At 42.6% G+C, this 16,080-nt stretch overlaps 1 protein-coding gene across 7 annotated transcripts in view; it reads left to right on the top strand.

Annotated features, from left to right (window-relative positions):
- Positions 1-1,031: 1,031 nt before the first annotated feature.
- Positions 1,032-16,080, top strand: part of PPP1R12A (protein phosphatase 1 regulatory subunit 12A) — a 115,917-nt gene continuing 100,868 nt past the window's right edge. For 3 of the 7 annotated variants that reach the window (XM_068999604.1, XM_068999618.1, XM_068999611.1), the window contains exon 1: positions 1,033-1,368. In XM_068999604.1, coding sequence (XP_068855705.1) covers positions 1,132-1,368 — 237 coding nt within the window. In that variant the 5' untranslated portion in view covers positions 1,033-1,131. Of the gene's footprint in view, positions 1,369-16,080 lie in introns of all 7 variants that reach the window. The other 4 variants (XM_068999595.1, XM_068999592.1, XM_068999598.1 and 1 more) reach the window with 3 other exon arrangements.

Genomic DNA, 16,080 nt, shown 5'->3' with positions numbered 1-16,080 from the left:
ACATATTCCTTCTAGCATAGAAAAAACTTTATTATCTGTAATAGCTTGGTTCCTAGAAGTTGCAACTCTGAACAAAAACGTTTAAGTCTTTGTATCTTCAAATGCTGCATGGTTTGTAGCTACTTGTTTTCTCCCAAGAGAAAGGATGGCTGTGCTATCCCAGGTTTGGACATCATGGAAGTGAACTGTAAGTGAAATGGACAATAAGCACAATCCATTGCCATGTAGAATGATAGAATCATAGAATGTTAAGGGGTTGGAATGTATCTTAAAAATCATCTAATCGCAATCCCCTCTCATGGGCAGCAACATCTCCCAGTAAAACAGGTCGGTCAAGGCCTTATATGCAAACTGGCTTTGAACACTGCCAGGGCTGGGGTTGCCTCCCTGGGCAACCTGTTCCAGTGTCTCACCACACTCATAGTAAAGAATTTCTCCTAATATCTAGTCTAATTTGTACCCATTACTCCTCGTCCTATCACTACAGTTCCTGACAAAGACGCTCCTTCCCTGACGGCCCCCTAAAGTGTAGAGGCAAATGGTGCTTTTGTCCATCAAGCTGGTCTGACGTGGTCGTTCCCAAAACAAAGGACCCTCAAGCAAGTTGCTCCATTTATTTCCTTTTTTCCCGTCAAGTGGCTGCATGTGCCCCGTTTGCCAATACAGGCAGAAACACCGATGTTGCCGCAGGTGACAGTGGTCGCACGTACGGACGGGCAGTGCCTTTAGCGAATCTGCCCGACGGAGGCGGGGCGGGGCTGGGCGGGGCTGGGCTGGGCTGGGCTGGGCTGGGCTGGGCTGGGCTGGACTGGACTGGACTGGGCTGGGAAGGACTGGGCTGGGCTGGGCTGGGCTGGGCCGGGCTGGGCCGGGCTGGGCCGGGCTGGGCTGCCCTCGCCCGCCCAGTCCCGGCCCCGCTCGCGCCGTTCCTCCCGCCCGCGGCCCCGCCCCCCGGAAATCTCGCGGGGTTATGCTAACGCCAACGCCGCCGCCCCGCCCCTTCGCTCCCTGCCCGCCCCGCGCCCTCCCTGGGCGGGTGAGCGCGCGCGGCCGCGGTGCGCTGTGGGATAGTGGCGGTATAAAGTGTACGCTCGGCGCGGCCGTGGCTGAGGGGGCCGGCGCGAGCGGGGTATGAAGATGGCGGACGCCAAGCAGAAGCGGAACGAGCAGCTGAAGCGCTGGATCGGCTCCGAGACTGATCTGGAGCCGCCTGTGGTCAAGCGCAAGAAGACCAAGGTGAAGTTCGACGACGGCGCCGTCTTCTTGGCCGCCTGCTCCAGCGGGGACACCGAGGAGGTGCTGCGACTGCTGGAGCGGGGTGCCGACATCAACTACGCCAATGTGGACGGGCTCACCGCGCTCCACCAGGTCGGTGCTGGGCCGATCGAGGGGCCCCTGGCCGGGCTGGGGGGGAGGCGAGGCCGGCCGACTGCCCCCCCTCCCCCCCTCCCCCGGAGGAGGAGGTGGAGGTGGAGGAGGAAGGGGCCGGAGGTGGCTGCGCTCCCTCCGCTGGGGGGTGTCGGGGCGGGGAGGCGGCGGTAGGGTCAGCCTGGGACCGGCCGGAGGGGCCGCGGGCCGAGCCCCCGGGCCGGCGGGGCTGCAGGGGCGGGAGGCTGCACCCCCTCCCCGCGGGCAGGGCGTCGGAAGGGGCGGATGGGCCTCTCCTCCGGCGGGAAGGAGGTGCCGTTGACCCTTCTTTCGTTTTCCCCTCTTGGCAGCGCCTCCCTTGAAGGGCCGGGGGGAGCGGGCCCTGATCTGTGTGGGCTGAGGGGGCCGGGGGCAGGTGCTCCCCGGCGTGAGAGGGTGGCCGCAGGTGAGAGAAGCGGGGCCGCCTCGCGGGGCGCTTCCGCCGCTGCCCCTTGCCCGGGATCCCGGTAGCAGTTCCCTGCTTCCCTCGTCTGCCCGGTTCCGCAGTAGTTGAGCCGATTAAAACCCGCTCGTGTGTGCGGGCGGGCGTGTTGAGAGACATCTATTTCTCTTCGGTTTCTAGGGGAAACCAGTGTTTTGTTCATTAGGTAGAAACGCGTATCAGTGAAGGGCTGCTTGTTTTCGTTACCGATGACTCCCACCGCAGCGTGAAAGCTGAATTTCAAGGGAAGCAGGGGTCTTAAATTTTTCTTCCGTTCGTTGGAAAGTAGTAAAAAATCCAATCCGTATCCCTTTGTTCTGGTGTGGGTATGTGGGAGGAGGGTCGGTGCCGAGGGAGGTAACTTTCACTTGGGGCAGGGGGGGAATGGACGGGAAACTGGCTATGAAGTTTCCTCAAAATGGATGCTTTGTGCATGTTGAACTTCATAGCAGTCTGATTGGAATCTCAAAACGTTAGCCAAATAAGGAAAGGCTGTGGCAATCCGGAGATAATGCGGGTTTGCCTGAATAGTTTTTTCCTCTAGAAGGCCAAAAGCTTCCACACAATATTAGATTCACTGAATATCTGGAAAGCAAAAAATTATGTTTGACAGACTACCTTCTCGTTCTTAAGTTTAGGAGTTGTTCAATAGTTAAAAAAAAAAAATTTAATAATTATGTGTTGTAGGTTGATCAAGTAGAAATCTTCCCAAAATGGTTAGGTGAGGTAGTTTCTTACATTAAAAAAAAAAAAGAGATGGTGAACTTGTTTTCCATATCCCGTATAAGTTTTTCAAAGGTGTGAGGCTCTAGAAATACATAAATTGCCTTGCAGAACTGGATAGAATCCCCTCTTGAACATAGGATATACAGTTCTACGACTCTTTGCTCTGTTTCCTGTGTCTGAGTTGTCACTTGCTCCCCTGTAAAGGGTGTTGGTTTACTTTCAGTTGTGAACTGAAGTGGAAGAATTAGTGTGTGTTGTGGTTAAGCCTGTCAGCATGTTACTGCAACACAGTTACCTGACTGCAGGCTAGCGTGTCACTTTATTGCGAGGCTTTCTGTATTTATCCTCCTCTAATCAAGTTATGATTGCTTCGTGCTTCCAGGGAGCTGTGTACTGGAAGTCGTACCTTAGCTGGTTAGATCCTTAGGTCTGCAAGTTGCTGTACTCCAGCCATTTGGGAGGAAAGGATGACGTTTGGTTTAACTCTATTGTGAGAACAAGAGATGGTGTTCTCTCTTTCTGATGTCCAGAAAGATCCAGACATTTTAAAAATGTCTTTGATACTACATACAAAAAAACCTTTAATCAGGATAATTCTGAGCTTATTCTCCCATTTTTTTTTTTTTTAACCTTGTAGTCTGCTTGCAGTTTGGAAGGGCAAAGTCTAAGGGAACAGAGGTAAAGATTTACATCACTGCTAAATTTCTTGGTCACTCCTTCCCCCTTCCCTCCTTTAGTGATACCAAAGGACCTTTCCTGGTTTTGATATTGAAAGCAAATAAGATCAGTTGTGAAGTTATAATCCTCTTGAGGCAGTACAGTAAGTGAATGTTGCCTGTTGTATAAAAAAAGGTGTATAACAAATCCCTGCCTATGACTGAATCTGAATGGTTTAGCTTCATTATTAACACAAAATCTTATTTTCCTCTAATATGCCATATAAAAGGTGCAAATCACACATAATGTAGTCTTTAACTTGAACGAATTAATCTAATTTGGCTGTGGCATGAACAAAGCTGTATCTGTTCTCAAAGGAAACTCTTCAAAAACTTGTCATTCTTCCTGGCAGTTTTGACTGACTGATGGTAGTTGTGTTCAAGTCCATGTTGTTGTTTTTAAGACTGCCATGGTATACTGTTGCTTTATGGTTCTTTGGCTGGTTGGATTTTTTTGGTTTGTGTCATCAGTCAGATCCCATGTAGACATTACTGCTTCAGAGGAATAAATTTATCTCAGCAAAGATAAAATGATTGTACTTTTTTGGGTTGTGTCCTTTTTGTCTTCCATCAGTTTATTTTTTTTCCAGTTAGAGAGCAAATGCATGTGTCTGAAATAATGATAGAATTAAATATTTAATATACTATTTAGCCTTTGCTTTTCCTGCTACATATGGCAGTTACAGGAAGAGACTTAAGCTTTGTTTTCTTTTTCACAGCCCAGGTAGTTCGAAGTGCTGAGGGGAAAGTACCGTTAATCCTGAAATTCTGGTGAACTTCAGGTCTGGTCTTTAATGGAGCATCAAGCTTTGTTACTGAAACCATTTAGCTAGGCTTTTCCTCTGAGTGGGGTTGAATGCTATTACCATCAGAAAGCTGCATGTAGAATTGTTTCTCTTTATGCATATGGGAAATAAAAAAATTACTTGACTTGGTAGCTGAGAGGAGGAAGTGGGGGGGAGGATATATATAGGTACTTGCTTCAGCTCTTGACACTGCCAGTGAGTGATTTTGTTTTATATCTGCATGTGCACAAAAAAATGGACTTGAGTGCATCATATCTGAGGACAGGTCAATTAAGTTCTTTGGGATATTGCAGCAGAGGAAAAGCTGTCATTAGGTGATGGTTATTATTCCTCTATGTAATCTTTGGTTCAAACCTCACTTTAAGAACTTGTTCTGCCCAAGTTTTCAGGCTAGGCCTTCAGCACAAAGGACAAAACTGTTGTGTACTGTTTTTCTATCTGTAAGATAAATATGCAGTGTAGAATATTGCAGCAGAATAGTGTGTATTCTGCTGCATAATCTGCATTATATACATATTGTATGTATGTATCTGTAAGACCAGGAAGCTTTTAAATGAGAACTTAAATTTACAATCAGATGTCAATGCCATTACTCTAGTGGAGATGGAAGTTTTGAATGTTGCACTTCCAGATAGATTTCATCCTGCATAACATCTAACTTGTGCAGCTTTTCTATCTGCCTTAACAATAGAATGTCAGGGGAACTTGAGAGAAGAAAGAAGCTCAAAGGTGGGCTGTGACCTTGCAGATTATTAGTGGGGGGTAGAAGTGGCATATTCTGAAATAATCTTAAAAGAGGCTATATAGCATTTTTAATAAAACTTCATCCCTTCTTAGGCAGACATATTTCTTCAGCATGGGATTCAGTTCTCTCATGCTGAAAGCTTAACACCTATCATTCCTCAGTCTGGACTCTCTGCTGCTTTCCTTGGCTTTCATGAAAGAGGATTTAGTTCATTAGCTCTGTCTGGAATTTATTGCTTAAATGGCTGAAAGTAGTTTGTCTAGAAGTTACATAGAGCTTTGTACAGGAAAGTGGAGCCCACCCTTTCTGGACAGCACCATGGAAAGGCTGTATATAGTGCGGAGGGATCACGATGTGGCCAGTTTCCTGGAAGGCTGGATTTCCTGTGCACACTGCTCCTCTGGGAATATGGGTATGCGGTGTGGAGTACCTGCACACACCTCAGCACTGGCTGAGATTAGGCTGTGGTTAGGTATGACAATTTATGCAGCCTGCTTTTTGAGTGCCCTTTTTCTTTGAGGCTGCTCAGATTTAGGAGATGGTAACCTTGTTTTTGGCCTCATTCTCTCTGGGTGAGGAAGGTGAGTGCTGTAGCCTAATTCCACCACACAGCATGAAAAGAACATGTCCTGCTGTCCTGATCTTGCCTGCTCCTGGGGAGGGTACTGCTTTTGATGTAAGGTAAAGCAAATTGTCTTGGCTGTTTGTGCATGGGGATCATTGCGTACCCACAGGAGGTGTTGTTGGTGAAGGCCCCTACTCCTTGGTGAGGGATTCATGTCATCTTTTTTGTTTGTGACAACTACAGTTTAATTAGGCAAAATTCCTTGAAGGCTATCTCTCTGTATCAAATAGAGTTTTTCTGCAGCTCTTTAGGTACTCAATTGAATGTGAAGATGAGACTGTTACCAACATTATAGTTACATATTAGTTTGCACATAGAGCAGTATGCAGTGTTAAGTAGAAATTTTGATTTGCTCCCTCTGTTGTAGGACTCTGCTGCATTTATCCCTGAATACTAATTAAGATTCTGTGTTTTACAGAATGCTTGCTTATCCTTTCTGAGTAAGGACAGTTATTTCTGTCTTAATATTTCCTTTGGGTTCTATGAGCTTTATTTATTAGATAAGAAGTACCTTCCTTGGCAGGAGTCTTTGCAATTGTTTATGTGAAAAGTTCGGTCAGGGCTTCTGGTGGCATATTCTTAGTACCTGATATGGTAACAAATATGGATACCTTTGGCATCAACTGTGTCCTTGTTACGACACCCTTTCAAACAGCAACCAGTGATGCAAAAGGGACATAAAATCTACCAGCACTGAGAACATAATAGGGGGCATTCTGGCTGCACTGTCTGGATCCCTTCTGATGAATGATAGCAGAGGTCATGTATTTGAGCTGAGGCTACAACATGTGCAGCATGTCAAGTTGTAAGAGCAAAGAACAGGTTGCTAGTCTTAAATCGCTAGGGTGTTTGCATCGTAGCAGCAGCACCCAACAACCAAGGGTAAGGAAGGTGTATGGAAACAGCTCAAAACTATCCTAGTAACCTCCTAGCTATGCCTTCTACCATGACTTTTTCAGAGAAAAAGTGTGTGGTGCATGTGGTAAACTTGTTAATTTTTTGAAACTGTCAAGTAGGAGGACTTCGTTTTGTACAGAAAGGTTTGTACTCAGTTACAAAACTGATGCCTAAGTCTCAGGGTTTGGAAAGGAACCAACCTTCTAATCACTAAACCTCCTAGTGCTCTCATTGTAGATGTTCTACCACTGAGAATTTTGGAGTAATTTGCTCAGCTTGTTTTATTATTCTTTTATTGTGGCTTTTTTTTTTTTTTTTAATCTGTGCAACAAAGCACAGAGAAAACGAGTCCAGAAATAAATGTAATGTTGACTTCACTCAGTGATCAGACTACAGAGGCATATTTGTTTAAATTCCCTTTTGTAATTGGTTCTTGTGTGGGCCACAGCTCTTTCTCTCTGTAGTTACAGTAGCTAGGTTCAGATGATACAATAAGTACTTGTTAACTTCCTACTGATCTTGTCATCTAAGATTGGTTGGTTGTTTTTTTTTACTCTTTGAAATGAAGACAAGAAGAGGGGAAAAAAGGTGTGATTTTTCATCATATACTGTGAGTATAATAGTGGAAATTTAAATGCTGTGTTGAAAAAATTGTGTTCTCCTTGGTGTTTTATAAAGGAAATTGGTAATAATCTCTTCACCCTTTTAGGTTTATTATTTCTGAGTGGTCTGTCAAATTTGAACCTGGGATTTCTGTGTATTTTCATTGCTATGGACATTTCTTGTGCACAAACAGAATAACCCAAGAGAATTCTAGCAAATAGAAATTAGTAAAAGTATTTAAAGCCAGTTTTCATGTTAGTGTAACTGACAGGTTTCTTAAACTTGCTAGTCATGGAGGAAGAGTTTTACATTCCAGTGTAAGGATGAGTTCAGCTGGTTGGGCTTTAGTATTTACTGAAGCTAATGTTCAGGGACAATTTCTGCTGGTCTTTAGATATGAATTTCACTGTAGCATTAATGCTGTTTTTACAATACAGCTTTGTCTGTGGTTTTCTATGTGTTCTGGTGTACTTTTGATATTGTTAGAACACTTTTTTGTGATAGGTCATCAAAAAGCCCCTTGTAAAAGAGATGGGCTTTTGTATGTATGAATAAAATTGATATGAGCACACTTGGTTTAAGACCATTTTGATTTTGACGTTGTAGTAGCAAGAATGCTGTTTTACCAAGTTACTGAATTTCAGTTGTTAGCTAAATCTGAGCCTAGGAGACAGAAGCAGTCAGTATAAATCAGTACTAGACATACCACTCTGGTGGGATCTCTATTCCAGGCATAATATATGCTACGTTTTAGTTGGAACAGATGGTTTGACAGGCTCTTGTCCAGTTCTTTACTTGTTTATCCCTTTGCTCATGCTCTCACTTGCTCCCTTTCTCAAAGTTATTACTTAGGCTAGTAAGACACTTACTGCAATCCTCTCAAAAACTGAGAGCCCAGCAAATTGGTAGTCTCTCTTGGTGTAATTGTGTTTCCTGAGGCTGGGCTCAGTCCATGTGAAATTGAGGAACATGCACGTGTTCTAGCAAATAGTGAAATTTTATCCGAAGGTATATTCAGATGGGTTAGACTTAGACAAACTAATATGCTCTGAAAGCAATGTGGTGGTAGTTCTGAACAACTGTAGCATGAGTACACCTTTCTGGGATTCTTGCAACCAAGAAATTGTAAATTATGTCTTATAACTGCTGTATTGTAGTATAATTGTAGATCACACCAAGTAAGGCATGCAGCATATGAGGACATTTGCCTAACAAATGTTTTGTCAGTGCCCAACAATATATTTTTCTTCATTGATCTTGACAGCCGTAAAATGCAAACTGGAATGCAGCTGTAAGGCAGCGGAGCCATCCATAAGCTGGTCAGCCTCTGATGCTGCTGGATGGGTGGAGGCATTCCAAGCTCCTTTACTTTCCTATATGCATTCCTGAAATGGCAGTCAATGGAAAGCGTGGCATAAGAGTAGCAGCATTCCTCAGCTGTTTCCTTTCTAGTAATTTCAAGTCTGTAAGATAGAACAAGAAGGCAAAAGATGATCATGGTACTTGGGAGGAGGGGGGAGGGCAGAGCACTGTTGATTTTTTTTTTTTTTTTTTTTTTTTTTTTTTTTTTTTTTTTTTTTTTACTGCATTGTTTTGACAAGACCTGGTACCCAGCTCTTGTGTTTCAGTTGTTGAGCACACTGAATCAGCCACTGTGCTTATCCTGGAAACACTGAATCTTTGCGGGCTCATTGACAAAACCAAAATTAGAGCAATGTGATGAAGTTTTTGAACAAGACTGTTTCCCATTTATGCCTGACTGGTGTTAGCACTTACCCATTACCAATATATTTGTTAGGCTAATGGCTTCTAAAGGTCTGCTAAACAGAGTGAAGTGTGGAGTTGGCTTTAAGAAGAGGGTGAAACCCCTGAGGATCTTGACCAGTAAATGTAGCCTCATTTTGGGCCTACAGAAGTAGGTTTATCTTCAAGATGGCAAAGAAATAGTTCCTATACTACTGTAGTTTCTGAATACTTAAATTTGATCGATAACTAGCACATAACCATCGATTTTAGTACTAAATTGCCTGGTAAGATATGGCTGTTAGAAATGGTTCTAGCCTTAAAACATTCGAAAGGGCCAAGTCTCACCGATATATTTTTTTATTCTTATTTCAGTCCGAAATACTCTGATTTTCCCATGTTATGATTGTAGTTCAGGGTCTTGAATTACAACTATGAAAGCTTGCTTTGATGTGATCAGTTAGCCAGCCAGTGGTGATTATTATATGAGTTTTAGTTCTGGGGTGATTATATAGTTTTGGAGTTTGTTTTACCACCCTGATTGTGAAGCTAGAAGAGTAACTGGAGTCTTCTAAATATATACTTCTTGAGTATTTGAGGTTTCTTGTACATCAGGGAATGACTTGCAAGTGTTGGCTTTGTGTTGTGGATTTTTTATATATATATATATATATATATATATATATATATAGATGAAAAATTTTTTTTCAATATCCTAGGGTTTTCTTTTTTTTTGTTCCTTCACAGAAGGACTGAGATGAAAGTTAACATGAAACCTGTTTGTTAGTAGTTCTAACAAATGTCCAAACTTCTAGGATGAACTTACCATACTAGTTTTCTTAAAATTTCACACTTGAAGCAAGTATTTGTCAAAGGCAAAATAACAATATCTTCATCTGGTAACCAGGGTGAGCACAGCTGACAAGCATGTACACTGTATGTGTGTGGTCAGTGCTGCCTTCTGAAACAGTTAACTTTGATGGAGCTTTCACTGAGGAGCTGCATTCCTCTGTCAAATCCGGGATCCTTGTAGGCCCCTTTTGAAACTGGAATACCATTTCAGACTTACGGCTTTGGAACTTTCAGCTTACAAATATCCTGAAATTTGCTTTAGTGTTCTTGACTGAAAACCAATGCTTCTCTTACTGTAGTGGAAAAGTTGTTATTTTAAGGCTGCAGAGGATGTTGTCCGAAGTTTTAACAAAAGTGTTGTTGCTTGCAAAGTGTTTGCAAATAGATGCAGTACTAAATACTTAAATAAGTAGGCTTAATTAAGTGAATAATATTAATGAAATAAATTGGTTTTCCAAAAGTGTGCCTCCCCATCCCAGAGATGAAACAATCTGAAACTACTTGCATTATTTCCTCAATCAGTATGAATTATGACTACTATTCCTGTATTCTATAAAATATAAGTAACCCTGCTTATTGTTTTTGCAGCATCAAGTTGTTATTTTTTTATTTAGTTATGAAAAGTCAGTGCTCTTAAACTTGTTTTGCTAATCTTTTTTTTGGCAATATTTTGAACATGGTGCTTTAGGTGCTGAACCTGCTGAAAATTTGGACAAAGTTAATTACCTTAAGTTTTATCCAAAATGAAGAGTGTAAATTAGGGTGCCAACATTGTGTCTGCAGGCCAAATGTGAACTCCTGATGAATAATCTCATTTCTATCAAATCAGGTAAAACAATGTCTTTAGAAAGCTTGCCAAACTTCACGATTTGCTACCACTTTGATTTTATTCAGCTACTGCAGCAAATTGAATTATTTTAGGTCCTGTTGTTTTTTATGAGGAGCCTGCACTTCTCCTCAGTAGAAAATAAAAGTTTAATGCTTACCTCTGAAGGAAGAATTTTTGTGTAGTGTCAGTTTCTTGGTTTCTGAGGACAGCAGAGCAAAGGGTGTTAGTTGTGCTAGCGCTTGGACTGTCAGTGGGTTTTTGTTTATGAACCTCTCTGGACATGGCTTTCTGGTCACTCATTTTCTACTTTCTTGCAGACAGCCTAGCCAAATGCTTGGCACTTGTCTCTCTATAGCTATGCTTGGATGTGTGTAATAGTGGTAGTGAATGCTAATGCTTGTATGTCAGTGCTTACAGGTATTTGTACACTTAAGAGAAACAGCTTTCCTCCATCTCTGCAGAGGAGTAACTTAACAGGTCTAGTAGCTCTTGTACTTAACACTTCTTATAGACTTATAAAATACTGAAGGTGGACTTTGGCTTGATCTATCAAACATGACTCCAAAGAAAACTCATGAAGTTACTGTAGAAACAAGTTTTACCTATAGCTCTAGGTAAATACAGCAGTGGTGATTTAAAAACTACCATTTTTAAGGAAAATAGAGAACAACTTGGTGTGAATGACAGAAGATACATTATATATTTTGTAAAGTGTTTTATCAGTTACCCATGTGGGATCTGGGGATGGGAGAGCTCTTTCTCAGTTGTTTTCTCAGCAATTGAAGAGATTGCTGTACTCTGTAACAGTAAAAAATGTGTTGATTGTAATTATAGCAAATAGCATTTGCAAGCTCAAGTAGCTGTTAAGACGTGACTGCTGCAGATTAGAATTTTTTGCTACAAGGAGCCTAATCTTGTGAGAATCACTGTACCTGTGAACAAAGTGTCATAGCTCTCTGGAGCCTAAGCATTAGTAGGTTCTGTGGCACAAGGAACATGGAAACAGAAGTTTTTCTGTATGTGTATTCAGCAGTTCCCAAGGGAAGATCAACAGCTTCAGTTTGACTTACAAAAACTTTAGAAAAGCCAGGAAAGGCTACTAAAATAAAATGTGTGATTAATAAGATGGATTTCAAAAGCTGTTCCTGTAATTAATGGTTTGGCATCCTTTTTTAGAATAAGACACCTGCCATGTCAGGTGCATATGCTGGATTAAAACATGAAACCAAGAAAGCTCTGGCATAGAAAAGCTTGCATGACAGTAGTCCTGTTAAAAATACTTTTCATTTTAAGTTTGTTTTTAGGATTTTTTGTTGATTTTCTTGTGTGTTTTTTGTTGGTTTTTTTTTTTTTTTTTCCAAAACATAGCATATAAATAAAAGTATCAGTAAAAGTTGAAGGCATGCTAACTATAGGGATTCAAATAAAAGACCAAATAGCACTTAAAAGTAACTTTCCATTAAGAAACCTTGGCATCAGAGCCATAGCTTCTTCAGTGACATCATTTATCAACTACTGAGATGTAACTAAAGTGTTTGCTTGAAGAGCTGATGTATAATTTCCCTTTTTTGGGAGATCCTCCAAGGGCTTTGCATATCAACAGTTGCTTACCTGCACATATTGTAACAAGTACTTTGTCTTTTCAAGACAAACTCTCATGATGGCATTTGAAAGGCTTTGTTCTTTAATTTCTTCCAGGATTTTGAGCCCTTATAATTTCTTCTCTGTAATTATCTAATTTTATTTATATTGCCAAGCTAAATGACTTAAATATGGGAAAATTTTCTGGGTGTTTTTTTTTCCTGTTAATTTTGCTTTGTCATGTTTCACTGCTGATAATGTATTTGATAACGTGCTTTGCATTCTGTTGATACTTGGAGGGTGCTTATGCAGAATTTAAACAATTAACAGTCTAAGTCAACTGATTTGGACTGCTTCATTGCAGCTTAAACTGTAAATATTACTTGGGTTTTAAAGTTTAGGTCAGAACCTTCAGTTTTTAAAACAAGAATGGTTTAAAATCTGGCTTTGGCTGTTTTGCAGTTGATCTCATGATAGGCTGTAAAGTTGAGGAGTGTCACTTAACTAGGAGTGATATCACTAACTTTTTGAATACACTTCTGTACTTATCTTTTGGTAGCTGTCTGTGATTCATGAGACCTGTATTACAACATACAGTTGCGTAAGTTTCTCTTTTTAAGAAGTCTGTGACCCAGATGAAGGTGGGCATAGGGAAACACAGGGCAAAAAATAATCTGATCCTAGGATAGAACAGTGACAGAGGAAGGAATTTTTTTAATCCAGGTAAATTGCCCCCATTTGTCTTTTTCTGTCCTCCTCTCTCCTTGTTCTGTTTTTGTTACAGAAACTGGATTTTTTACAATCAAATCTATCTGCCTCATAACTTTTAATAAATAAATGGCATTGGTTGGCTATTGGTGCTTTTAGAGTTATAAAAGCAGTCTCCAAATTCAAGTCTTCACCTGTAGAGAGCTTAACAATGTGCTGGTGTTTGTAGAAACCCAGCATGTGCCCTACTTTGATTTCTTTCTCCAAGAAAGGTCTGGTGAGGGTTGGTTCCTTCAGTACTATCAGCAACCATTGAGACACATGATGTTTACATCTCTGTACCTAAGATGACTCTCCATCCCCCCAAACCCATGAGTACACTATAAATTTCTCTCTGGAATGTTTTAACTTTGCTTAATGCAAGGAATTACAGAATATAAGGAATTGTTCATGTAAAGCCAAATATGCAAACCAAAGATTTCCTTATACTTTGGCTTTTGTCAGCTTCAGAGTGTAGATTTTGAAATGCTTCTAGCGCTTCCAGTTACTCTTGAATCACTGAGAATATTATGGCTCTGTTAAAGTGTATACTTTCTTAATCCCAATTGTTTTTCATAGAATGTTAAGGGTTGGAAGGGACTTTAAAGATTGTCTAAGGCTAACCAAACCCCTGCCGTGGGTAGTGACAGCTCCCGCTAGACCAGGTTGGTCAAGGCCATATCCAAACTGGCTTTGGACACTGTTAGGGCTGAGTCATCCACAACCTCCCTGGTCAACCTGTTCCAGTGTGTCTCACCAGCCTCACAGTAAAGAATTGCTTCTGCTATCTAGTCTAAATTTCCATTCTTCCTATTTGTACCCATTGCTCATGGTCCTATCATGACAGTTCCTGACAAAAAGTCCTTCTCCAGCTTCCCGGTTGGCCACCTTCAGGTACTGGAAGATTACTGTGAGGTGTCCATGCAGCCTTCTCTTCTCTGGGTCGAACAGCCCTGATTCTCTCAGCCTGGCTCTGCAGGGGACGTGCTCCAGTCCTCTTCTCAACTTCACGGCTCTCCTCTGGGCTTGCTCCAACAGTTTCATGCCCTTATTTTGGGAGCATCAGACCTGTACACAGCACTCCATGTGGGGTCTCACAAGAGAAGTGTAGAGGGGGAGAATCTCCTCCCTTGGCCTGCTGACCACACTCCTTTTGATGCAGCCCAGGGTATGGTTGGCCTTCTGGCCTGTGATTGTATGCTGACAACTCATGTTGAGTTTTTCATCGGACATCACCCTCAATTCCTTCTCCACAGAACTGCTCTCAATCATCTCTCTGCCCAACCTGTAGGTGTGTCAGGGTGAAGTCCAGTTTTAGTAATGCTCTGGCTTTAGAAGTTGCATATAAGAATCTTTCTTAAAATCTTAGGTTTAGGCACAGTGTGGTGGTGGGGGTTTCTGCAATTTTCTAGCTTTCTGAATGTAGGACTTAAAGTTCTGGACAATGCAGTGGGCTTGAATTTTATCAGTTGGTGGAACCTGACTCCATGATAACAAATGGTTGGAAAGAAGTTATTAACCACTCTAGTCAGTATTGCAAAAAGTTGTCAATTTCTTAGACGATAAGTATGATTCCCTCCTTGTCCAAAACACTGTATTCCTACAACAGCAATACTGTTGCCAGTTTAGCAGAGAATGAGGAATGGAGGGAAGTTCTTCCTAATACGTGATCACAGAATTAACTAGGTTGGAAAAGACCTTTAAGATACAGTCCAACCTATGACCTTAAACCACCTAGTCAACTACACCATGGCACTAAGTGCCACATCCAGGCTTTCCTTAACACCTGCAGGGACAGGGACTTTACCACCTCTCTGGGCAGCCCACTCCACTGCCCTGTGACCCTTTCTGTGAGGAATTTCTTCTTAATGTCCAACCTAAACCTCCCCTGGCACAGCTTAAGTCTGTGTCCTCTTGTCCTCTTGCTGGTTGCCTGGGAGAAGAGACCAACCCTCACCTGGCTACAGCCTCCTTTCAGGTGGTTGTAGAGAGGGATGGGGTCTCCCCTGAGGCTTTTCTCCAGGCTAAACATCCCCAGCTCCTTCAGCTGCTCCTCTTAGGACTTGTGTTCCAGACCCTCCACCAGCCTTGTTGCCCTTTTCTGGACATGCTCCAGCATCTCGATGCTCTTCCTAAACTGAGGAGCCCAGCACTGGGCACAGCACTCAAGGTGTGGCCTCACCAGTGCTGAGGACAGGGGAAGAATCACTTCCCTGGTCCTGCTGGCCACAGAATTTGCCTTCCTGGCCACATGGGCACAGCTGGCTGTCAGCTGCTGTCAGTCAGCACCCCCACGTCCCTTTCTGCCTGGCTGGTGTCCAGCCACTCTGTCCCCAGCCTGTAGTGCTGCATGGGGTTGTTGTGGCCCAAGTGCAGGACCCAGCACTTGGTCTTGTTGAACCTCATATCACTGGATTCAGCCCATGGATCCAGCCTGTCCAAGTCCTCCTGAAGAGCCCTCCTACCTTGCAGCAGATCGACACTCACACACAACTTGGCATCGTCTGTGAATTTCCTAATGGTAGACTCAATTCCCTCATGCAGATCATCAATAAAGACATTAAATAGGACGAGGCCCAACGCTGATCCCTGGGGGAGGCCACCAGGGACTGTCCACCAACTGGATGTGGCACCATTCACCGTTCCTTGGGCCCAGCCATCCAGCCAGTTCTTAACCCAGCAAAGGGTGCACTTGTCCTAGCCACGGGCTTCCAGCTTTTCCAGGAGTATGCTGTGGGGGACAGTATCAAAGGCTGATGAGTAGCAGAGTGATAAGGTCTTCTGGAATAACTAGGGAAAAGTAATGTGTCTGCCCCATTTTCTACAAGGGGGGTGGAGGAAATGAGTATCCTTCAATTTGAAAATTACACCAGGCACAGTGCCTAAACTGAAAAATACAGCAGGGCTATAATGTACTGGCTAGATGGACTGGTCTGTCATGATAGAGAATCCTCTCCTTAGCCAGCAAGGGGTGAGTTTCTGCAATTGAGTCAGTGGTCTGGCTACTTTGCTGTCTTGGATTTAAATGTGTACTCTGAGGCTTGTTTAACCTGAGGCTTTTGACTTGTCATCAGGTGTATCCCTTTGTCACAGGTAATGTCCAGAAAAGCAAGAATCAAAGGGAAGTGCTGCATCTCATTGAAACAGTGCAAAAGGTCAGATTGAACTGGTTATGGTAAAGGTTGTAGGACTTGGAGTATTGAGTAAACCTTACTGAAAACCTTTTTCTGAAGATGCTGTTGTTACAAGCAGCTGTGATCAAGAAAAGTTACATTTTTGCAACAGAAATAGGTATATTTATAGGCAGGTATGAGGAGGTTATAGATTAGAGCAAACTTTTAGGGATTTGATTGTTTACTTA

Source organism: Aphelocoma coerulescens, chromosome 1A, assembly GCF_041296385.1.
Source record: "Aphelocoma coerulescens isolate FSJ_1873_10779 chromosome 1A, UR_Acoe_1.0, whole genome shotgun sequence".
Taxonomy (NCBI): Eukaryota; Metazoa; Chordata; class Aves; order Passeriformes; family Corvidae; genus Aphelocoma; species Aphelocoma coerulescens.
Note: the sequence above shows the minus strand (reverse complement) of the source record. Positions and strands in the feature narration are given on the sequence as shown.